Source organism: Camelus ferus, chromosome 34 (genome assembly GCF_009834535.1).
Source record: "Camelus ferus isolate YT-003-E chromosome 34, BCGSAC_Cfer_1.0, whole genome shotgun sequence".
NCBI lineage: Eukaryota > Metazoa > Chordata > Mammalia > Artiodactyla > Camelidae > Camelus > Camelus ferus.
In genome coordinates, this window is record NC_045729.1 from 12,424,650 (window position 1) to 12,446,625 (window position 21,976).

A 21,976-nucleotide genomic window follows, 5' to 3' on the forward strand; every position below is an offset into this window, starting at 1 on the left:
GGTTAAAACTAAAAGAGCCACGAACTCAAAAGGGCCTCCAGGAATGCCAGGTGGGTGGCCCTTTTGCATGGGAACAAAGCTGGAGCCTATTCAAAGTGCTTTAATTGAGGGTTACAGTAATGACGCCCCTATGAGGCTGGCGGCAGGCTTAGTTATCTGTGCGCGGGGCTCTCTGGGATGCGTTTAATGTGCTTCACCAAGAACGCTTGTGTTCCTGCTCCACATTACACCCAGGCACCCCCTCCCCTCCCTTCCCCACTACATACACGTGCATACCCCTTACACTTAAAATTTCCTGTGGAGCCTGGTAAAAATGCAGACTCCAAAGTGCCATCTATGGGAGTTCTTGCTCAGCTGATCTGGGCTGGTGCATCTGTAACAAGCACCCCAGGTGATTCTAACATACTGGGTCCAAGCCCATCCTTTCGGACTGGTAGCCTTCCTGGTCTGGGTAGCTGTGACTTGGCTCAACTTTCTCCTGTTTGAAGTTCAAATGCTTGAAAGTAGGTGCAGAGGAACATAAAAGAGTAGTCTGAAAGCCTCAAGAAAATTCAGTCAAGTCTCCTTCATAATCCGTAATGTTGTTACTTTCATGGGTTATTAAGTTGCCTCTGTAGTTGTAAACATTTTTTAATGTGGTATAATTACTTCTCTTTATTTTGCGTTACCTCTTTTATCTTAGATGCTTTGATCGTAAGGCTGAAATATATACAAACAGTCTGTGGCTTAACTCATGCCAAGATTCACGTCTTCTGCCTTTAAAGAGCAGAAGCAAAGGAGGAAAAGAAGAAAAGTAGAACGAGGGCATCTATTCCAAAGGACCGGAGTTAGGTCTTGTAGCACTTCACTTCTGCTTTCCTAGGTACCTTGCTTTTGTTTTGCATTCCTCTTTGGCACCATCCCAGGATGCTGATGACTTCTGCCAGGGCACTCCCATCTTTCCCTACCTAGCTAAAGAAGCATCCTGCCTTCTTTCTTGAAATCCCGCCTTATTTTCCATGTTCTTCTTGATGAACTGGTCATAAGGTGATTTTCCCCAACTCCACCCTGTCTAAACATGCAGCTCCCCATGATTCACTCTCTTCCTAATTGCTTCCAATGCGTGTGCTCCATTGTGGGTAAGTGTTGTTGCCATTTGCATGACTACAGATCTGTTCCCCTCAAATTTGTCAGGTGGATATTATAGGCGTGTGTTGACATTCAGTCCTAGATTTGTTCCTGACAATGCGTTTATTACCTTTAAAGAGCTAAATATTTTTTTCAAATAGCTCATCTAAGCATTCTTTTTGTGACGATCAAATGATAAACAAAATCTATCCTCTGAAAGCAAGGTTTCTGGTGTGTAGTAGGTACACAGTAAATGTTAGTCACCACCACCGTCTCTTTCTTCCTTGTATTTAACAGTTACTTATTGAGCACCTACTATGTGTCAAATCCTTTTCTTGGCGCTGGAGTGAAGAAGACAGAAAAAGTTCCTGCGCTGGTGGAACTTGACATGATGTGGGATTAGATGGAAAAGAAAACAGTAAACAAATAAATAATCCAAAGTAAACAAGATGACTTATTATTGAAGAAAAAATTAATTTTGATGTAGATAATAACAGGCTGTTGATTAAATATAAACCCACCTTCTTCATATTTACTCTATGTAATCTTTAAGACACCTGCTAATTCTTTCATGTGGACCACCATAGCTGTCCGGACTCCAGATGTGGGGTTGTGTGCTTGAATACCTAATAGGATGAATCCTCCATTGATCATATTCCTACTGCAGGATTAAGCAGAAATGTGCTTAAAAAAACAAACACCAAAAAACATACTTGATAGAAGAATAGTTACCAGAAGGAGAAGGGGAAATTGATTGGTACCAGTTAGGATCTTTGCAGGAAGGGAAGTAAGTAAATGCCATTCTGGAAAGTAGGAAGACTGGGGCCACTGTGGAGGAGACAAAATAAGCAGCTGTAGGATTTCATGTTCTGGGAGAACAAGGATTCCCTCAAGCTGCCTTTTCTTAGGATGCGGAAGATTCTCCAGCGGCAGACAGTAGCCTTAAAGCAGGGGTTCTGGTGGAGACTCAGAGGAGAGCGGAGGTGGGCGGAGAGGACAGTCTGGGCATGCGCCTTTTGAAGAAGCTCCTGAACGAATTCGGATGCAGTCACTGGGTTGGGAACCACTGCTCGGTCCTTGGGATATGGTAGGTATTTGGCTTAGAGAAATCAGACAGCCCAGCTTCGGTGGGGGCTTTCTTCAGGTCTGTGCTATCGTGGGCCTTCACAGTGCTTGATGAGCGTTCCTTTGCCGGGGCATGTAAGTGGCCAACGTGTTTCTTCTTTAGGTAAAGCTTTTCCCCTCACCTGATTATAGTGATTCAACAGGCTGGTAATTAGAGGTCTTCTTTTATTTTCCAGTAGGTGGCGCCAGAGCACAAGTTTTTGGTTTCCCTTCCCTGCGCTGCCTCTGGTTATTTTTGAGAGCTGGCACTTTCCACCCTCCGCTGCCTCTGTCAGAGGTGTTGCCTGGTGCCCTCACTGTCACTGCTTGTGCCTCCAGGGTTGTTGGTGGCTTGGGGCTGCCGGTGTTGCTGGCAGTGCCACCTGGGGCACCGAGCTGGCAGGTGCCTTCGTTGTGTCCAGAGCCTCCCACGTGGCAGGCTCTGTGCCTCAGGAGGAAGGAGAGGTGGAAGCGGAGCCGTGGTCGCAGGTGTCTCTCCACGCTTGGGGTTGTCAGGCTTGAGGGTGCTGCTGCTGCTGCGGGCAGTGGGGGCTGGGGGGGTGGGCTCTATAGCTAAAGGAGCAGGGTTGCAGGGCCCAGTGCAGTTCCCTGTGGCTGGGGTGGGTGCTGTGGCCGGAGCCCCAGAGTCGCGTGTGCCGCCTCCCCTGCTGTTACCGGGTTCTGCTGGGCTGTGGGCTCCGCCAGCGTGGCCCGGGATCCGGGACTGCCTTCCCTATTCCCCGGGCTCTGCCCCTTCTGTGTCTTCCAGTCCACCCACCTTTACACGACAGATGTGTGGAGCTCTCCAGCACCCTGGCGTGTGGGGATGAGGCACCTTTGTTGAGCTGTGCATGTTTCTCTGGTTGTAGACTGAAGGGCAGAGACAAAGAGAGCGTCTCCCACTCCCATGATGCTAACATCATTCTTGCAAATGCGCGCATTTTAAATACACTTGATAGCATAATAAAGGTAAACTTTTCTGGACTGTATTAAGCAATAGATCCAAATGGCATCAGAGGATAAGTGGTCCCTGTTAATTGTTATGATTTAAGTGTTTTTTTTTTTTTTTAAGTCTTGAAATGTGATTTATTAACTGTAAGGGTTCTCTTTAATTTCTTAATTAAGCTTAGCGAGAAACTCACTATGAAATGTTGTTTGCAGGCTGGCTTTCTTAGGTGAGTGTTTCACTTCATCCTGATCTAAAATAGCGTGCCTTCCAAAGCTGCTCGGGACAGATAAGAGCAAGAATATAATTTTATGTAGTCAAAGAACATTTATTTCTCTCATAATGGAGTGTTTCAGGATGTCATCCCCTCTCTCTGGGCCTCTTCCTTTTTTTTTTTATCTTAAGCTTTAAACTATAGAATTAACTTCCTTGACTAAAGTTTGTTGTAAGCCAATTTCTCTTTGTTCCAAAACTCTGGAATTTTTACATTTTTCCGTCTTCAGTAAAGACTACTCCTTTCCTATGAGTCACTCACGCATATGGAAGAGCACCTGCCCTCTTGTGTCCATAGAGGCTGCTGCAGTTAAGAAGTGAATCAGCAAGTGTATGAGGCCAGACACAGAGCATTCCCTCCCATGGGAGATTTTCTACCGGAGAGCTTGCTGAAGGCTGCCAAGCATGGCTGGGAGAGTTCAAACCCTGCAGAGTGACCCTAGCCCAGGAGGTGAATGAACAGTCCTTGCAATTCACCTCGCGCTGTATCGGTCTTGCATCCTATATCTAGGCTGTATCTTCTCAGAGGGGTTGCCTGTTATAATTGCACTCAAGGGTGCCAGCCCTGTAACAAGCTTTGTACTGCTTGGACTGTGCATCCTTTTGTCCTGTCCATGGGTCTCTGTACTGGCCAACTGCAGTCTTGTGGCGGCTCTCATCATGTCACTTTCGCACTCAGGAGTTTCCAGGAGTTAAAATTAGACTGTTGGAGGTGAATGACTTCCCTGAAGTCCCAGGTTATCAGAGGGAGGGAATAAGGAACAGAGGCAAAATGAGAAGTGCCAGATTTGTTGGTGGCAATACAGGGAACTAAAACGCAGGCCTTCTGACTCCCAGTGGATGTTCTGAAGTCTTGTCTTTAGCTCTGGGTGATGCCATTATTTGACCCCACCTATCCCTATCAAGCCTAGAGTAAATACACAATAGCTTGTTTGTTGAGTGAATGAATGAAGACTATCCAACTGTATTTTCTAATGTTTCTTTGCCTCTACTTCCCAAACCGTCCACTCTCCTATGCTACAGACTACTCCTGCTGTGCACTTTCATTCATATTATTGCTCCCACCTGCAATGCTCACAGCTCTCTACCTGGCCAACACTTATATAAGAATCTAGACTCTGCTCCAGATCCACTTCCTCCATGAAGCTGTCCTCCTCCGGCCTTCATTAAGCCAGAGGAGGCGAGCCATGAGGACTGAGCAGAGGTGTTCAGAGTTAATGGGAAAGCAATGCACCGGATCAAAGACCTGCATTCTAGACCCAGGTCTGCCAGGAGCTGTATGATCCTGGATAGGTCCTCTCCCCTCTGTGAGCCTCATTTTGCTCTTCCCTGCTGTAAAGCATCAGACTACATCGGAATTGCTCACTGTGTGCTCTAATGAGGTGATAGGAGGTGGTTCCCAAACACGTATTTTTTGCACATTAGTAGAAATGTGTTTGCTGGAATATATTGGTTTGGTGGGGAGAAAAGCCCAAAAACATTAGACCCGCTGTTCCTTGGATATTATGTTTTGTGATAAGGCTAAGTATTTTAAGTTTGAAGAGAGAGTTAATTTAAGGAAAGATACTGAGCAGTACAAGCAGTAAGCAGGTAACGGCAAACATGGCAAGGTGGTATAAAAATGGTGGGAATTCGCGAAGCGTCGGGGGAACCCACCACTCTGGTTCCTTCTAATCTCTCGCTGGGCTCGTCTCTGACGTTAATTGAGCACTGCCCGCTCACCCATCACTGTTAGTCACGGACAATGGTATGTGCTCTCTCATTCATACAGGTGTGTCTGATAGCCTCTGATCTCTGCCACGCTCATCACAGTATAAAGCACAAAACTGGCCTTTAAAAAAAGACCAGTGGCGCTACTGATTGTCCTGCGTTGCCTCCAACATTTGTAACAAGCGTTGACCCAGAGTGTCAATATCCTACTTTCAAAACCATGTTCACTTTTATAAATGTAGCTATTGTTTCTATTTATAAAAATTTTTATAGACTCTGTATAAAATTTGGAAAACATAGAAAAGGGGAAAGAGGAGAAAGAAGGCACCCATATTCTTACGCTCCAACAATGAATCCTGCTAACATCTCCCCCAGTTGTAAGTTCTCCCGCAGAATCCTAGAGAGTGAGGATCTGTTTCTGTTCATCATTTTGGAACCTTGGAATAGTCTTAGTTTAACATATTTTTGTTATCCCAAATCATAAAATCAAAAATTTTCAATGGAGAATCCGGGCAGGGAGGTCCACTGGCACCTCTGTAAGCAGCAGTTAAGTAACTGCGGATAATGACTGAGAATTATAACATACTCTGCAAAACGCATTGTGTATGCAAAGCTCTGTGCTAACAATGATGGTCCCATATTTTGTGTATTTGTATGCTGATTTATATATTTCTGTTTCTGTAGGGTTTTTGGAGTCTCTGGATGACTTTTACATTCTTAACAGTGGTTTGGTATTGCTGCAGACCACTAACAGCGTGTATAATAAGACCCTATTGAAGCAGGTGGTACCCCAGTCTCTCCTGGCCTGGCAGAGAGTCCGGGTGGCCAATATGATGGCAAAAGATGGCAAGCAGTGGGCAGAGATCTTTTCAAAATACAACTCTGGTAAGTGGCTCTGCAGAGTAACTTTTCGGCATGTACGTATATTTAGATTTCGAGTTGACCAGTGAAGCCATGCTCATGCCCTGTCTTCATGTCTCCTGATATTTCAGGCACCTATAACAATCAGTACATGGTCCTGGACCTAAAGAAGGTAAATCTGAACTACGGCCTTGGCAAAGGCACTCTGTACATTGTGGAGCAAATTCCTACATATATAGAATATTCTGAACAGACCGATGTTCTCCGAAGAGGTACTTTCTTCATGCTAGAAAGCTGGAAGTCTTAAGAGTATGTGTGTGTGCGCGTGTATATGGCGGGGACCGAGCGGTGTGTCTGGTGGGGAAAGAAGGATGGGGATGCCATTGCTGGTCACGCTGGGGAAGAATTACCAGGCTCAGCACAATGTGTGAAACCTGCAGCCTCAATCTCTTACTTGACAATGTACTCTTGTGTGGTAGATTGGGACAAAGCCAGGCATTCATGATCTTATGACTCCTCATGGATCCAGTATTACTTTCTCTCCTGGGTTCGCGGTAAAATGTTAGTCAGTTCAGCAAATGTTTCTGGGAGTGCAACTCTGGCCCAGAGACTGGAAAAACATGGATGCAAAATCCCCAAGCTTTAGGAACTCACAGTCTGGTGGGGAAGCAAGGCACATAAAGCAGCTGCCAGAACCCAGATAAGCGCTGGTGTAGCAGCCCTGGGGGTGAAACTAAAGAAAACCCCGTTGTCAGTAGGAGGGATCGGAGAAGGTGCTTCTGGACGGTGAGAGCATAGCCCAGCACAGGTTCTGGAGTCGCACTGCCTCGGTTTGAATATCTGTTCCTCAAAATCTTATCCATTCTTTCCAAGCCTCACTTCCTTTATCTGTAAAACACAAGTCATGGTACAGGTCACTGATCTGTAATTTTGAAATCTCCAAATCCTAAAACTAAAAGTTGTTTGTTTGCTTGGTTGGTTTTTGTCCTAGCTCCCTGTGCCAGCAAAATAACGACCTGATCTGAACTCACTCGGTAGCAAAAACTAACTTGAACTATTTATAGTCCTTCTTTCCTCTCCTCTGGAGAGACTATTTATACATTAGGCTACAAAAATATCCATATCTTTGATTATGAGGTGCTCCCCACAGAGACTGACACATCGTATATAATTTACACACTCCGTTGCCCGTTCTAAAATCTGGAAAACCCTGGATTCTGAAACACATCTGGCCCCCAAGAGTTTTTGGATGTGGGAGCGTGGACCTTTGCAATTCCACAGGGTTGTCATAATAATTGACTGAGATAATTCTTGCAAATTCTTGAGCACCTTGCTGACGCAAAGCAAGTACAAGTATCTTGCACTGAACATAGGGCTTTGCACACGCGAGACATCCTCACTGAGTATTTGCTGAGTGAAAGTGAAGAGGATGACTGAGTGGAGGTTTAAAGGCTAGGAAGGGGCTCACCAATTTGGCAAAGGAATAAGGGCAAACAAATGGAGGCACGAAGATGGTGACTGAGAAACGATTAGCTCACGACAGCTGCAGGGCGGGCTGTGACGCGGAGGACAGGTAGTGAGGGACTAATAGCAGCCCTGCGTGTCCTGCTGAGAAGTTTAGCCTTTCTCCTTTAGAAAACTGAAGTTTTTAAAAAGGGAGAACAGACTGGAGGTCACAGAGAAGACAGGAGACTAGTCAGAAAACTATCGGAAGAGATCAGCTGGTAGAGCAGGAGGAACAGAACCAAGATGAGGTGTGCGCCTGGCCATCAGAGCCTGGTCCTCACTTTCCCAGATCCTTGAATCCATTTTGTAACGACCCCCCGGGTGAGTGGTCTTACTCCAGGGAAGCTCACACCAGCTGAATGCACATAATGTGCATAAAACAAAATTAGTGACGGTGGGAACTTCCATTGCCAAGCTGATGAGATGCTACCAGGTAGCAGACCCACCTCCTTTTCTTGTTGGAAAATTGACCTGAGAAGTCAGATCACTAGGCGGTTGCTTGATGAGCATGGCAGTTCGAAACTGAGACCCTAGCTTAGTGTGACTTAGAAGCCTGGTCCATCCAGCTCCTGAGAGCCTGATAATAAGCTCGTGCCTTAAGAGGGAGATGCTTCTTAAAGGGGTCTGGTTACCGAGAGCCTTTTCCTCTAGGGACCGCTGCTGCTTTATAGGATGGTATGTTTAGGTTCTTTGCAATCCCATTCCCAGATCCCATGAAGAAATCTACCCTGGGACTAAAAAAAGTTGGTGCTGATCTGTCTGTAGTCTCTCTCCCCGCCCCCTCCCCCCACCTCTGAGTTAGGAAGAACAGAGGTAAATGAGTTAAATTCACTGGGAGTCTACCGTATACTTGACATAATTTTTACTTATCTTCTCTTGTTTGATCTTCATATTTCCAGATAAGTTGTATTTTTACCATCTTACTGTAAAGGAAGAAAGGGTCAGAAAGAAACGCGCGATTTGCCCAAATAATTAAGTGATCTCATATAGCTATTATTGTTCACATTTTACAGATGATAAAACTGAGGCACAGAGAGGTTAAATAACTTGTCTAAGGTCACATAGCTCATAAGCGCAGAACCAGGCTTAACTCCCAAGGCTGCATAACCCAGATACACTACAACAATAAATGTGATTTTAGCCTGTACTTTCAATGTGGTATTTATCCCACCTATGAAGTTTTGAATGAAGCTGAGCCTTTATGAATGTTTAGCGTCAAAGGAGTTAAAACTTTGCTGGAACCTTAAAGATCATCTCCAATCCCCTCACATTATGACCCCCCTTCCCTCCCCCCGCTAAAAAATGAAAAAAAAAAAAAAATGAGGTTAACTGCCTAAGGCCTCGTTGTCCAACCCTGAGCCTAGAATTGAGGTTCTCTTCTGCTTAATAGATTGCTTTACAAATTTGGGGTGAAAAACCAAAGAATTCTGATGCTCTTCTTCCCCAGTGGAATAATCCAGAAGCATACAGATTCTGTAACTTGAAAAGGAGCTGTTCTGTACCTTGAAAAGGGTTCACATTCATTATTTTCTATAAATATCATTTTGTAATTAAACAACTGTGCCAATTTTCAGAAGAAACTACCATTAGTAACATTTCATTTGTTTCCTCTCTCTTCTGTCTCCCTCCCTATTGTCACTCCCACCCGTCTTTCCCTTCCTTTGCACATCAGGATATTGGCCCTCCTACAACATTCCCTTCCATGAAAAAATCTACAACTGGAGTGGCTATCCACTGTTAGCCAAGAAGCTGGGTTTGGAATACTCTTACGATCTGTCTTCACGAGCCAAAATCTTCCGGCGTGACCAAGGGGAAGTGACTGATATGGCATCCATGAAATATATCATGCGATACAACAGTACGTAGCACATTTCTCCAGAATCACACTTCAAAACTCCTTTTCTTCCCCATGGATAAAGAATCCATGTAAGTTTATCATCTCTGTACTAGAAGAAATTATAAGAAGTTATTGAATTAAGTATTTAGTATTCAATTGATACTATACATATTTTATACTCAACAAATAGAAATTTGTCTTCCTTTAGAGAAGATGATAGAGAAGATTCTACAGATTCTTTTGAAAAAAAACATTGTATGTAAAACACAGACAAAATAACCTGTACAATGTACCTTTTTTTACCCTCCCCTCCCAAACACAGGTGTCCTTCCAAGGACAAAGCAGCTAATAAAACAAAAATTATTCACAAATACTTTATTTTTTGATGAACAGTATCAAAGTCAAATTTGTATTTATTTTGTTGAAAAGAAATTGATGCATATTCATCCTTTATTATCTCTCTTCCACCCACTCCTCACTGTGCAGGGTTCTTGGGAGCAGGCTGGGCTGAGGGGGCCTCTGGGGTACACTCTCTGATTACCTGGGCTTTAACAGGTCCAAAAAGCTTCCTGTGGATAAGTGAACCTCAGGATGGCCCAGACTCACCCTTTGCCCCATCACTGTTTCCTAGACTACATGAAGGAGCCTTACAGTAGGGGTGATCCCTGCAACACCATCTGCTGCCGGCAGGACCTGAGCTCCCGCGACCCGAGTCCTGGAGGTTGCTATGACACCAAGGTAACATGCTATTGGTTTTTAAATTTAACTTCCACCAGCACCTAGGCCTATTCAAAGGCAGAACTGCAGAGATGTTTGTGGCATAAAACACAATAATGTCTCTAAAACATAAACTCAATTCAGAAATCAGCTTTTTCAGAGATTCTGGTGGTAGGTCCCGTTGCCTAACTCCCAGTCTCTGCTCTGCCACTTGATTATAAATCACATAATCTTGTAATGCTTCTATTTCCTCAACTGAAAAACGGAATAACAGCGCTTGCCTCATAGGGTTGCTATGAAGAATATACATTTAATAGCTATAAAATATTTACAGTACTTAATGGGTTATTTGTAAATGTACACAATTATGATGATGATGGTGGTGGTGATTTTGTTGACGTCTAAAGTTTTACCAGACTGGCCCAAAGTCCAAAGAACATATTATTGAAAGCAGTGTGATTTCACATTAAACAGGAATTGAGTTTACCTGAAGGAACATGTATTGGACCAGATGCTGAAAGCACTAAAGGGTTTTTCTACGTTAGAATTGTTTTTCGTTTTTTAATTTATTTATTTATAATTTTTTTGGCAGGGGGTAGGAAATTAGGTTTATTTATGTATTTAATTTTAGAGGAGGTACTGGGGACTGAACCCAGGACCTTGTGCATGCTAAGCATGCGCTCTACCACTTGAGCTATACCCTCCCCCTGCTACGTTAGAATTGTTCAGTGCTGTAATGTGTCTCACAATGTAGGTAATAAGTCTGTGGGGAGGGGGCTGAAGCCAGCTCCCGTAGGCTTGAGAACCAGTTGTTACAATCAGTTGCCACCACGTTGACAGCTTGAGGTGGTGGAATATTTACACCATGGAAATCAGCAAATACTACTAAGTGAGGGGTTTTCCCCTCTGAGAGCTGGTTGAAAACTTACTGGCACACTACTGGATTCGGGGTGTCAAAGGGTAGGAGTTAGCCATCTATTGGGTGGAAAGAGTCATCTTACCACATCCTTTTGCACTTTGGGCTTGGGCACGTGTCTTTTCTTTGCATCTCTAGTCCTAAATCCTGGAAGAAATTTGTTACAAGTAGAGTTAACCGTTCTGTCGGAAGCTCTGAAAACTGTAAGAATGCCAACCCCCTACACGTTATTTTTTCTATCGGCCTAGTGTCTAAACAGAAGATGCTTTAGAGAAATTTGAGCCAAACTTTGGCCTTAATGACTCTCAAAATGTTGTGTAATGTAAAAAAAATACAGTGGATGCAGTGAGCCTGGCACACATGAAGCCCCAATGAATGTTTTTGTATTTATTTCTTTTTAATGGTATTTGCAAACATTCAGTAAAGTGTGTAAAAAGTGTGACATCCATTCCAGAATACACAAAGAATTACTTGAATTGGGGAGAACCCAAGCCAAGCTTCTACCTGCCAAATTTTACTTTTTTTCAGAGACAAAAGCCTGCCAGTTTTTCATCAAAAAAGTTTCTGTTGAAGCATGTACCTTGAACCTTAAGATCTGCTGCTATCCAGTGTTTGAAAAGTGTTTTTAAGAACCGTGGACCTCATTTTTTGATATTGAGTTCCTTCTACCTTAATACTCTTGTTACTGCCCTGATTAATAACAACTTTTACTGAGGAATTAATATATTCTAGATACTGCTTCAAGTCTTTGCTCTCATTAATCCTTATGACAACTCTTCTGTGAAGTACGGTTATTAGCCTACTTTTACGAAGGAGAAAACTGAGTCAGACAGGTGTTATTTTAAAGTAAGTTTTAGAGCTAGAATTCTGAATATGAGTAACCTGACTCCAGATCTCACACTTTCGGCTGCGTTCATGTAACACACTTCCACTGGTCACCTCACATTTGAATGCCAGATGGATACAGAAAAGCACATTGTGGGAGCCTGCAAGATTTTAAGGGGTGCTAATATTAGGAATTTGGAAAAAGAGCGAGAAAAACAACAGTAGCAACAGGAGATTTAGTCAAGTTTTTTCCCAATGGTTTTCTAAAATGTCCCCGCTCCTCTCTTTCCAGGTGGCAGACATCTACCTAGCTTCTCAGTCCACGGCCCATGCCATCAGTGGGCCCACAGCTGAAGATGGCCTCCCCGTTTTTCACTGGAACCGCTTCAACAAAACCCTGCATCGGGGCATGCCAGAGGTCTACAACTTTGATTTTATTACCATGAAACCAATTTTGTAACTTGACATAAAATGAAGGAGGGAGATGAGGGAACAGAAGGGAACAGGAGGCTGCGAGATACCAAAGGTACTATTTCAGCTATGTTTTTCCATTCAGAATTAGTCTTAATAAAATATATTAAATTCAGTCTATCACTTTGATTTTCTACTGGTGATTTTGCCATTTTTAAAACCAGCATTTACTATAGGGTGGAGCACTACAGAAGAAACATTATATATGATAAATAACAATACCAGGTTTCAGCAGACAAGAGGGTATGCTAGAAACTGCTCTCTCGCTCACCAAAATCCATCTTCTCCTTTGATGCCTGGCCATGCACACCACATCTCCCAGGCTCCCTTAGGCAGCTGTGCCACATGACAGAGCTCTTGCCAGCAGGCTCTGGGCCACCTCCAGGCCTGGGTCCTAAGAACCAGGCCCCTCACCCTCTTTCCTCCTCTCACTGCTGGATATGCTGACGCTCTAGGGGAGGGTGGAACCTCCAACAGGAATGCACTGAGTCTGTCCATCTGGTCCCTAACAAGCGTAAGCCAAGCCTTCTGAGGTGCAGGGAAGCACACCATCCAGCAAGCTTGAATGCTGTCTCCCATTAGTTAAAAGCAGTGTATCTAATCTGGGAGCAACTCTGCGTAACAACTTTTCTTTCAAAGCTGGAGAATTGTATGTGGTTTGAATGCCATGGTGGTGTTGTCAAGTTCAGTTCAATAAACCAATACTGAACAGGGTGACAGCGATGCTTAACAAAGCGAGAGGCTTCCAGAGGAAAATACAAGGGCTGAGAAGAACCAGAATGAATCAGAGTACTCAGAATGTTAAAAACCCAGTAGTTTATTTCAAAGTATAAATTTCAGGCTTGCTGGACAAAATCCCACTACAGTTAACACTTATACAGACACCACTCTACTGTACATTAAAAAAAGAAAAAACCCACAAAAACCTTCAAAACCTAATAAAAATAGGGCAACTTGCTATAGCCCAGTTTATATTAGACATTAGGAAGGTCTTATATGGTCTTATTTACACTTTCAACTGCAATAAAGAAAAATCAGGATGCAGGTTTCCTACAGAGGATTTATTTTTATATTTAATTTTGAAATGGCTGATAAAATACTAAAGCCAGGATCCCCAAAGGTGTCTGACTGCCAGGTTACCTTATTTACAAACAATTTTTTTTTAAAAGACAGCAATTGAATATAAATGATGAGTATTTAACTGACTCTACAAATAAAAAGTGAAGAACTTATTTAGCATGATAAAACTATTTGAAGATGAGAAGACAGAACATGTGTTTGTATCATCCTATTCCTCCCCATTGGTTGGCTCAAGGGGAGTAAGTTTTAGGAACCAGATAAATCTGCCACAGTAACAAAATACCTGGTAAAAATTGTTCTCATCTTTTTTATTCTCCCAAAATTCAAAAAGGAGGGAAGGGGCGCATCACTTGCCCAGTAAATAGTAAGGCAGGCAGAATCATACACTGGTTTTAGACAGAATTATTCGCAATCAACTAATACTGGGACATGGTTTTTCTGGAAATTAGAACAAAACAGGCCAATGATAAAATTAAAATAATGAATTAATCATAGGATGCTGAAATAGCTCAGGAAGGAAAGTCTGGGAGAACACTTGGAAGTCTGCAGTAACCTACTGTGCTAAGATCACAGTGTACAGAAGTAAGAGGAGGATACCACAGGCATTATTTTGTTAATCTTGTACAGTACTAGAAAATCTGTGGAACAAGATAAATGCATATCATGCAATATTAACATCCACCTTGCCGCATAAATGATGATTCAGAAAATGTAAGCAAAAGAGCATACAAAAAAACTAAGTTAACACTTATCCAATACAGTTAGAGAACTGTATGGTGCAGGCTGCCTCAGGAGTTCTGCAGACAGATGGACCTAAGATTCTAAGCTCCTTCCTTTAGGTCATTTTTTTCAATTAAACCTTTCATTTATTACCTGGCAGTGGGGGTTGGGGAATACCTCTCTGTGAGGCAAATGGTACCCCAATAAACATTCACTTTTCAAGGAAGCAAGCTCTACTCTTCACTTCGCTCATAAACTTCTACTGTGTTGAAGATACCAAAGGTAATATTTTAGCTATATTTTTCCATTCAGAATTAGTCTTAATAAAATATATTTTAAAAAGTTGAGTCCAGAGAAATAGAGGGATATAGTTACCTCATAAAGTTAACTGTTAACAGTAGATGTTGTCGCATGTAATTTATAAATTTACTGGCAAGAACATAATAAAATTTTACTCACACTTAAAACAGGGTGAAAATTACTCTGACAAAGTGCAAAGTAGAGAGTAAGAAACATCACCATTACCTTTAAGTGTCATATAAACATCATACATTTCAGGTTGAAATATCAGAAGTTTCTGGGATTTCCAACAAGGCAATACTTACACAAGTATTGTCAGGCTAAAAAGGTAGCTTTGCATTCCCCAAATGGGATTATTAAGCTTATTGATAATACTTTGTGAAAAGGTACTGTGAAATAAAAAAGGTCCATGAGGTGTGAACTGCTGTTAAAAAAATCTGTAATCAGTAGCTATTTCTAGTTGAATCCTCCGTTCTCTCTTTGCACAGAAACAAACCCAACAGAAAGCACTCATCAACATTACAACCTGCCCAGAACAAAAGCCTAGTGTTCCAGCCTCGCATCTTTCATTAACTCCAATATAGCTGTTGCCTATAAATCCCATGGCAGGCTATTTGAAGAAGAACATCTTATAATAGCTTTTCCCTCAAATAATTACAATCTCTCTTTTTATCTTCCCTCCACCATTTGGAATAAAGTTTTATTTTACTGTAGTAAATCTATTTTTAGGGTTACTATTTAAATTTTTTTTCTTTTGACAGAAAACACATGATATAAGCTAAAATATTCTCATTCTACTGGGCCTTCTTTACTTGATTATATAATGTTATGAAAACTTGAAAAAAAAAAAGAATTAGTGAATATAAATAAAAAATTGTTCACCAAGAGAAACTTTCTAGGCTAGGTAAGCAAATTGTTATCACGTGACCATAAAACCGGCCAATAAAGAACAATTTTGAACATAGGCTTTCTATTCTGTAGACAGGAATGATCTTGAACACATAATCAACAAAGCAACCATTGCAGGTAAAAACATATATACATGCAGATATTAGACAGGTGTTCACATATATCTAGATCATCGATTTCTCCCTTTAAAACTTTTCATTGGCATGACATTGGCAACTTCTTTACCATCATCATCAGTTCTACAATGAGTAATGTTTACATAGTTGGTTGGCAAATATGATTCACAGAAATTTTAATTCTCACTGTGGCCTCATTTTCCGAAAGCAAAAGGAAAGTTGTGGAACGTTTACATTTTGGCAATCTGTAGGCCTTCTTCAGCATCAATCAAGCTTCACACCCAACATGACAGTTATACTGAACAGTAAGAGTCTCTAAAGAGAGTTTCTTTACAACTAGAACGCTTCCTATTACAAGCCATTAAAGTTGCAAACAAAGCAGCATTAATAGAAGGGATAGTTCCCTCCTATAATTCCAGGAAAAATTAATGACTAATTTATTTAAGAACGTAGGAATATGAACTCAAATATGATATGTGAAGATGACTCACAAACTCCATAAATTCCTTTCCAAGTACTGACAACCACATTCTCACCCCCCAAACTACGCCAGCTCGCCTGTCTTAGGCCAGCTACACTCAAACACATACCTGATACCAGGATAGCTGGCACTCATATTGAAAATCCATGACCTAAGCTGAATTTGGTTAACTTTGAAGAGGAACAGAGATGCCCAGAAGGTGTATCTAATTGTTACATAAAATGACCCCAAAGGATATTCTTTAAATTCCATCCAAAGCTCACATAGGGTCAGTAAGACAAAACTTAGCACCATTAAAACAAAATTAAAAGATTAACACAGGAAGAATGATATGAGAATAAAGAAGAAATGGAGATTTCCCTTTGATATTTTTGCTCATTGTATTTGTGAATTTTACTATTTACTTCCTTTGAAAGAATATTATACTTTGGGTGATAAGGGAAACTAGAATTGCTTTCATAAGCTGTAACACAGTGTGCAACACAGATACTAAAATACGTTTGAAGGAAAATTTTCTTACACAATGTGGTCTTCTCTTGGTCCACTTGACACAGAGTTAATTTAAATAGTGACCAAAAATAAAAAGCATTTATATTCTTAGAAGAAAACAGCAAGTCAAATTTCTGGAGTTTAATGTAGTGATGTCACTGATGGGACTACATATAAAAGCCTTGGTCTAAAGTTTACTTGAGGGAAATGTGCTACATTTGGTAGAGATAAGGAGAAATGAAGAGTGAAAGACTGACAGGGAAAAGTAAACAACAATGGCCCTGTTTATTTTTATAGTTAATCTTTAAGGCACAAAATAAATGTAAAAACCAGATTAGATAGAAAAGGGAGGGCCCGCTGCAGATCTTTTTCATCTAATTAACCACCCAGAAGAGACAAAAGATGAACAGATCTTTTCCTGTGTTCAGATTAACCTATTTTAAACTATTTAATCATTTGCTTTTTATTTTTTTCTTTGGATTCTGTTTATATTCAGTTTAAATCATTTACCTATGAACCTACAGATCTTGTAGAAGCAGAATCATGCCAGTTACATACCTCAAATCCCTTGATCTACTTACTTTATACTGGAAGAGAGGTAAATTTGAGAATGAAAACGGGAGATTCCACTGCAATAAACATATAAATACAGAAAAGCACAAACACCCACACATTGTCCCCAGCCTCAAAACTAAAGCAAGGTGCACATTTACATTTAAAACCTTGAAGCTTGAATTGTTCAGGAAAAGATTCTGCTTTATGGGCTGAGTTTATTTACTTCTGATTATAAACAAATGTAGTGTACATACACATCTGTCCAAGAAATCTTGCACAATGTGGATTTTACAATGGGTCTCATGCACAAGATTAAAACAAGACCAAAAAGCGGAACTTATGAAAGAGGAAGAGATAAAGGCTCCAAGGTTTAACTGCTCTGGGAGGAAGAGATCACATCTGTTGACTGGGGATCACAGAAAGGTCCAAAACGTCCATAAACATCCTTGGCTCGTACTGCAAAGTAGTATTTGCTGCCAGATACAAACTGGGTGAGAGTGCATGCCATGGGCAGGGGAAGTGCCTTTACTTCTCCAATCTTCTTCCACTGCGAGGGCACAGTGGCACTGGGTTCCTCGTGGTAAGCATAAAGATGGTAGCTGTCAACAGCGGCACAGCTTCTGTCCACCTCAAGGACACTCCATGACAGTACAATGCCATTTTGACTCTGAACTCGTGCTAACTTCAAGTGTGGCTTCTGAGGCAGAGATGTGCTGGCAGCTTCTGGGGGCAGACGCTGTGGTTGTGGGGCTTCTGGTAAGGGTGCTGGGTGTACAGGGCGTGGGGGCTCCTAACAAAAGAAGAGTCTTGTTGATTTATAATGATCACAGAAAGGACTGTTTCTGAATGCTACAACCAAAACATCTTAGAAGTCACTTTTAGACTTCATTTTACATCAGGAATACTGGGAAATACCAAATACCATACCACACCCAGCAAGTTCTATTTGATGATTTGTAACTAATCATGTCCCAAATGATGAATGCTGAGGTTATTCCTACTATACTTTCTAGGTCTAAAATACTGAGTGTTCCCTAGGAAACAAAAGCCCTTGCTGATGGAACATCATCTTGACAGAAACTGAAATCACCATCTACTTCTAACAAAATAATTTATGACTTAATGACCTATACTACAGATTCTTATTTTAATATAATGTAACATTTTAAAATAACATGTGTGGCAATCTATCATACGAAATTTGAGTATCAACTCTGCTTTCATTTTTAAAGTTTGTCCATATAAACACAGTAGCATATTCTTATAAATAAGCACATTAAATGCTAAATGTAATTATGTTCTTGGTCAGTCTGTATGAAAAAGGTGACATTTATACTGGGCTGTGAAAGAATTCAGAAATGTAGAAACAGTTGTGTACCTTTCTGCCAACAGGCAAAAATATGAGCAAGGGCATGAGGATAGGTAAGTGAGAGGATTTATGGGCAAAAACAAGTATTAACTTTTACTTAGACATAGGGTATGTGAAGAAGAAAGTATGAATTTGGAAAGGTTGGTTAAGGCCAGATGATGAAAAAGGATGAATACAAAGCTTAGGAAGTCAAACTGACTTGCCTAACACTGGACATTATTATTATCATACCTGGATTTTAAAAATACAGTAATAAATTTTTTTCAAAAAGATTCAAATGATGAGAGCAGGAAACAAGGATATAAATGGTCTTTTTTTTAAGCAAAACATATCATTGCTCACTGACTTTAGCTTGGAAGTCATGAAACAAATAAGATTTCCTTAATGGATATTTATTTAACAAAAACTATGTTTTAATTTGCATTTCATTAAATTCGCATGCACTAAATAGTGAATCTTGTGAAGAATTGATATCTTTTTAATCTCCATGCCTTCTCAAAGTGTAGCGCTAGTAACATGCACACAGTAACAACTCAAAAAGGATATGTCAAATAATTTCAAGGAATGTAAAAATGCTGACATTCATATGCTCAGATATATGTCTGGGAAAAAATACAATCCACAGTTTAAAAGCTAAAATAAATATAAAGTTAGAGGGAAAAAAATCAAGTTCAAATAGATAAAACATCGAAAGTTGAAGAAGCAGGACTGATTTGAATACTAGGTCATGCTGCTGTATTTCCTCTCTGAAATTAATAATATTAAATAAACACACAACTAGCAAGATCTAGGAGAAGGAGGCTAAAGCCATAAACTTGACTAGAGGGGGCAGGAATTTAAGGAGTATGAGAACAGCTTAAGTGGCCTGTTAATATCCCTTTTTAATTCTTAAAATTAAATTCTAGGATACTGGGTCTGCTCATATCCCAAAACTAGTTAAGCCAACTGAGTTACTGTTTTGTTTTTGCCATTGCAATGGAGGTTTTTATTGAAGTTTTACAGATAAAATAACATGTCAGGGATATGCTTCAAAGTAACCCAGTGTATACAAAGGTGTGGGAGTAAGCGGGTGGCACCATAGATGAAATAAGGCTGGCCCTGTGCTGATGACTGTTGAAGACAGGTGACTGATATGTGGGGACTGTTATCCTATTCTTCCTACTTTTATATACATCTGAAAAGTACCATTTAAAAATGTTTTTAAAATTAAATTAAATTAAATTAAAAGAATGTTCCTCCTGTGAGAGACACAGTTTATTCTTAAGACAATACACGCGGAGTCTATTTAAAAACAAACAAACAAACAAAATGCTCTGATGGGTCATCAAATTTGCAAAACTGTGGTATAAGTAAGAAATTTTTGCTATATATTTCTTGAAGGAATATGGAATGAAATAAATTAGTCGCAGCTGCAAACAACAGTAACGATGTATTTGCCACATACCCTAAGAGGGCCAGATCTGAAACACTGTGAAAACATGCTGGAGGAGATGGAATCAGAAAATCTGAGTTTTGAACCGGCTCTGCCTCTTAACTAGCTTGGATAAATGACACTGAGAAAGCACTTAACATCTTTGTGACACAGTATCCTTTTCTATCAAAAGGAGAACATCAATCCTCATTAGGGTTGTGAGGATTAAATAAAATAATACATGTACAATAGTTGGTAGAGTGCCCCGTATACTTCCAGCGCCCCATTAATACTAATTTTTTCATTGTAGTGGGACAATAAAATAATAGCTGCCAAAAGCACAGGCTGTGGAGCGGGTATGTGTGAGTTGTTATGAGGTTTGGCCTCGGGCTGGTTACTCAGCCATCCTGTGCATTTGCTGCCGTATCTGTAATAAAGGCTAAAAAAGGAGAGCAAGAGTTCTACAGAATTCCTGTGTAAGGATCAAGTATATTAACAGTGCCCGCACATAGCAAGCACTCAACAAATGTTAGCCATTATTATGTCCATGTAAAATAAGATGCTTTGCTTGGTTAAAAAGTGGTATCAGCCTCAATCTCCTCCCCGCTCTAAAACTGGCATTTCCATTTACATGGTGCATCACACCCAATACTGTTATAATCCTGTCACAGGATAATGTGACATTGTTTTGGAGATTAACTCTAAGGAGAAATCTTTGGTTTTCTCTATTATTTCTTAACAAATGAATTTCCAATTCCACTGGATTATTAAAACAATAAAGTGATGTTAGAGAAAGACAGATATTGTATGGTATCGCTCATATGTGGAACCTAAAAAAATAACATGAATCAATTTATTCACAAAACAGAAACAGATTCACAGATACAGAAAACCAACTATGGTTAACCAAAGGGAAAGGGGAGGAGGGTATAAATTAGGAGTACGATTAACAGATACACACAACTAACACAACTGTATATAAAATAAACAACAAGGATTTACTGTATAGCATAGGTAACTATATTCAGTATCTTGTAATAAACTAAAATGGAAAAGAATCTGAATCTGCACACCTGAAATAACACAATGTTGTAAATCAATTACAGTCAAATTAAAAAAAATGTTTTAATTAAAAGATTAAAAGTTAAAAAAAAGTGATGGCAATGCTAAATTAGAGTTAGCATAAGATTTTGATAAAAAAATAAAGTTAGAACATGAAAAAATACTTTTTAATATTCAAAAATGCTCTTTTAAATTTCACCATGAGTTAAAAGTCCCAGATGTGGACTCTTATACACTGCAAACCTCCATAAGCAAACTCAATAATCCTTGACAACCAGCATCCCTAGAAGTATCTAAGGTCTATTTTCTTCAGTAAACTGCTGGAAAAACAGAAGACCTGTCATTTCCTTTTGAGATAATTAGTTTAAAGAACAAATGCTAACTACCATAGTATTTGACAGCTTTGCAGGTGAGAACTCTGTGAAGCCAAACACCCACACTTACAGTATGCACTTGTGGTGGTCGGTGATGCACTGTGAGCTGAGGTCCTGTTGATCCCAGGGTTAATCCGTTGTTTACAACATACGTAGTTGCTTGAGGCACTCGAACTGTAACACCTACGAAAGAAAATTAAGGGATAAAATTAGAATTCTGCCCTAAATTTGGTGGAACACTTATTAAACAGTAGAGTGATGTTTTTAAAATTCAGAAGGAAAAATATTTCTAACTGAGAAGTCTATGTTCAGCCAAAGTGTCATTTAAGCATGAGGATAAAGAAATTCTCATTTATGCAAGCAACCAAAAAAAAAAAAAAATCTACCTCCATGAACCTTTCATCAAGTAGCCACTAGAGGATGTATGCTACCCACAAAAGAAAGAAAATCAAGAAAGAGGGAAACAGGAGACACAGTGAACAGGAGAGAAATAAATGCAGTCCCTACCAAGAGGACTATAACCGAAACCCCTAGAACCCTGAAATACTGGAGGTACATAACATGTAGAAGGTAAACAGGCCAGAATGGAGCAGTGAGACTCCAAAGACAGAAAAACTGAAGCTATCTTCACAAAGATCTCTGCTATCTTTAGTACAGAAATCTCAACTAAGTTATCCTGGTCTTGTGTTAATGAGGGTCCTCTCTTTCTTTCCATGCCCTGCTGAAGATACTTATTTATTTTATCCAACTGAAAATTCTTTTGACGTACATCAGGGCAACAAAAGGAGAAAATTTAGAAGCCACCAATGTATGGCCCAAGCATATTCCTATATACAT

At 40.4% G+C, this 21,976-nt stretch overlaps 2 protein-coding genes and 1 long non-coding RNA gene across 3 annotated transcripts in view; 2 read left to right on the forward strand and 1 right to left on the reverse strand.

Moving 5' to 3' along the window:
- Positions 1 to 12,393, forward strand: part of PLBD1 (phospholipase B domain containing 1) — a 43,295-nt gene extending 30,902 nt beyond the window's left edge. The window contains exons 7-11 of the mRNA XM_032473102.1: positions 5,825 to 6,025; positions 6,133 to 6,273; positions 9,180 to 9,365; positions 9,976 to 10,082; positions 12,095 to 12,393. Of these exons, the coding sequence (XP_032328993.1) occupies positions 5,825 to 6,025; positions 6,133 to 6,273; positions 9,180 to 9,365; positions 9,976 to 10,082; positions 12,095 to 12,262 (803 nt within the window). The 3' untranslated portion in view covers positions 12,263 to 12,393. The remainder of the gene's footprint in view (positions 1 to 5,824; positions 6,026 to 6,132; positions 6,274 to 9,179; positions 9,366 to 9,975; positions 10,083 to 12,094) is intronic.
- On the forward strand, positions 623 to 5,815 carry LOC116661307. Its single transcript, XR_004317179.1, has 3 exons — positions 623 to 2,700; positions 3,081 to 3,180; positions 3,661 to 5,815. It is a non-coding gene; the product is annotated as an uncharacterized LOC116661307 (long non-coding RNA).
- Positions 12,394 to 13,069: 676 nt separating the features above from the next.
- Positions 13,070 to 21,976, reverse strand: part of ATF7IP (activating transcription factor 7 interacting protein) — a 79,222-nt gene continuing 70,315 nt past the window's right edge. The window contains 2 exon segments of the mRNA XM_006192117.3: positions 13,070 to 17,713; positions 21,210 to 21,322. Of these exon segments, the coding sequence (XP_006192179.2) occupies positions 17,294 to 17,713; positions 21,210 to 21,322 (533 nt within the window). The 3' untranslated portion in view covers positions 13,070 to 17,293.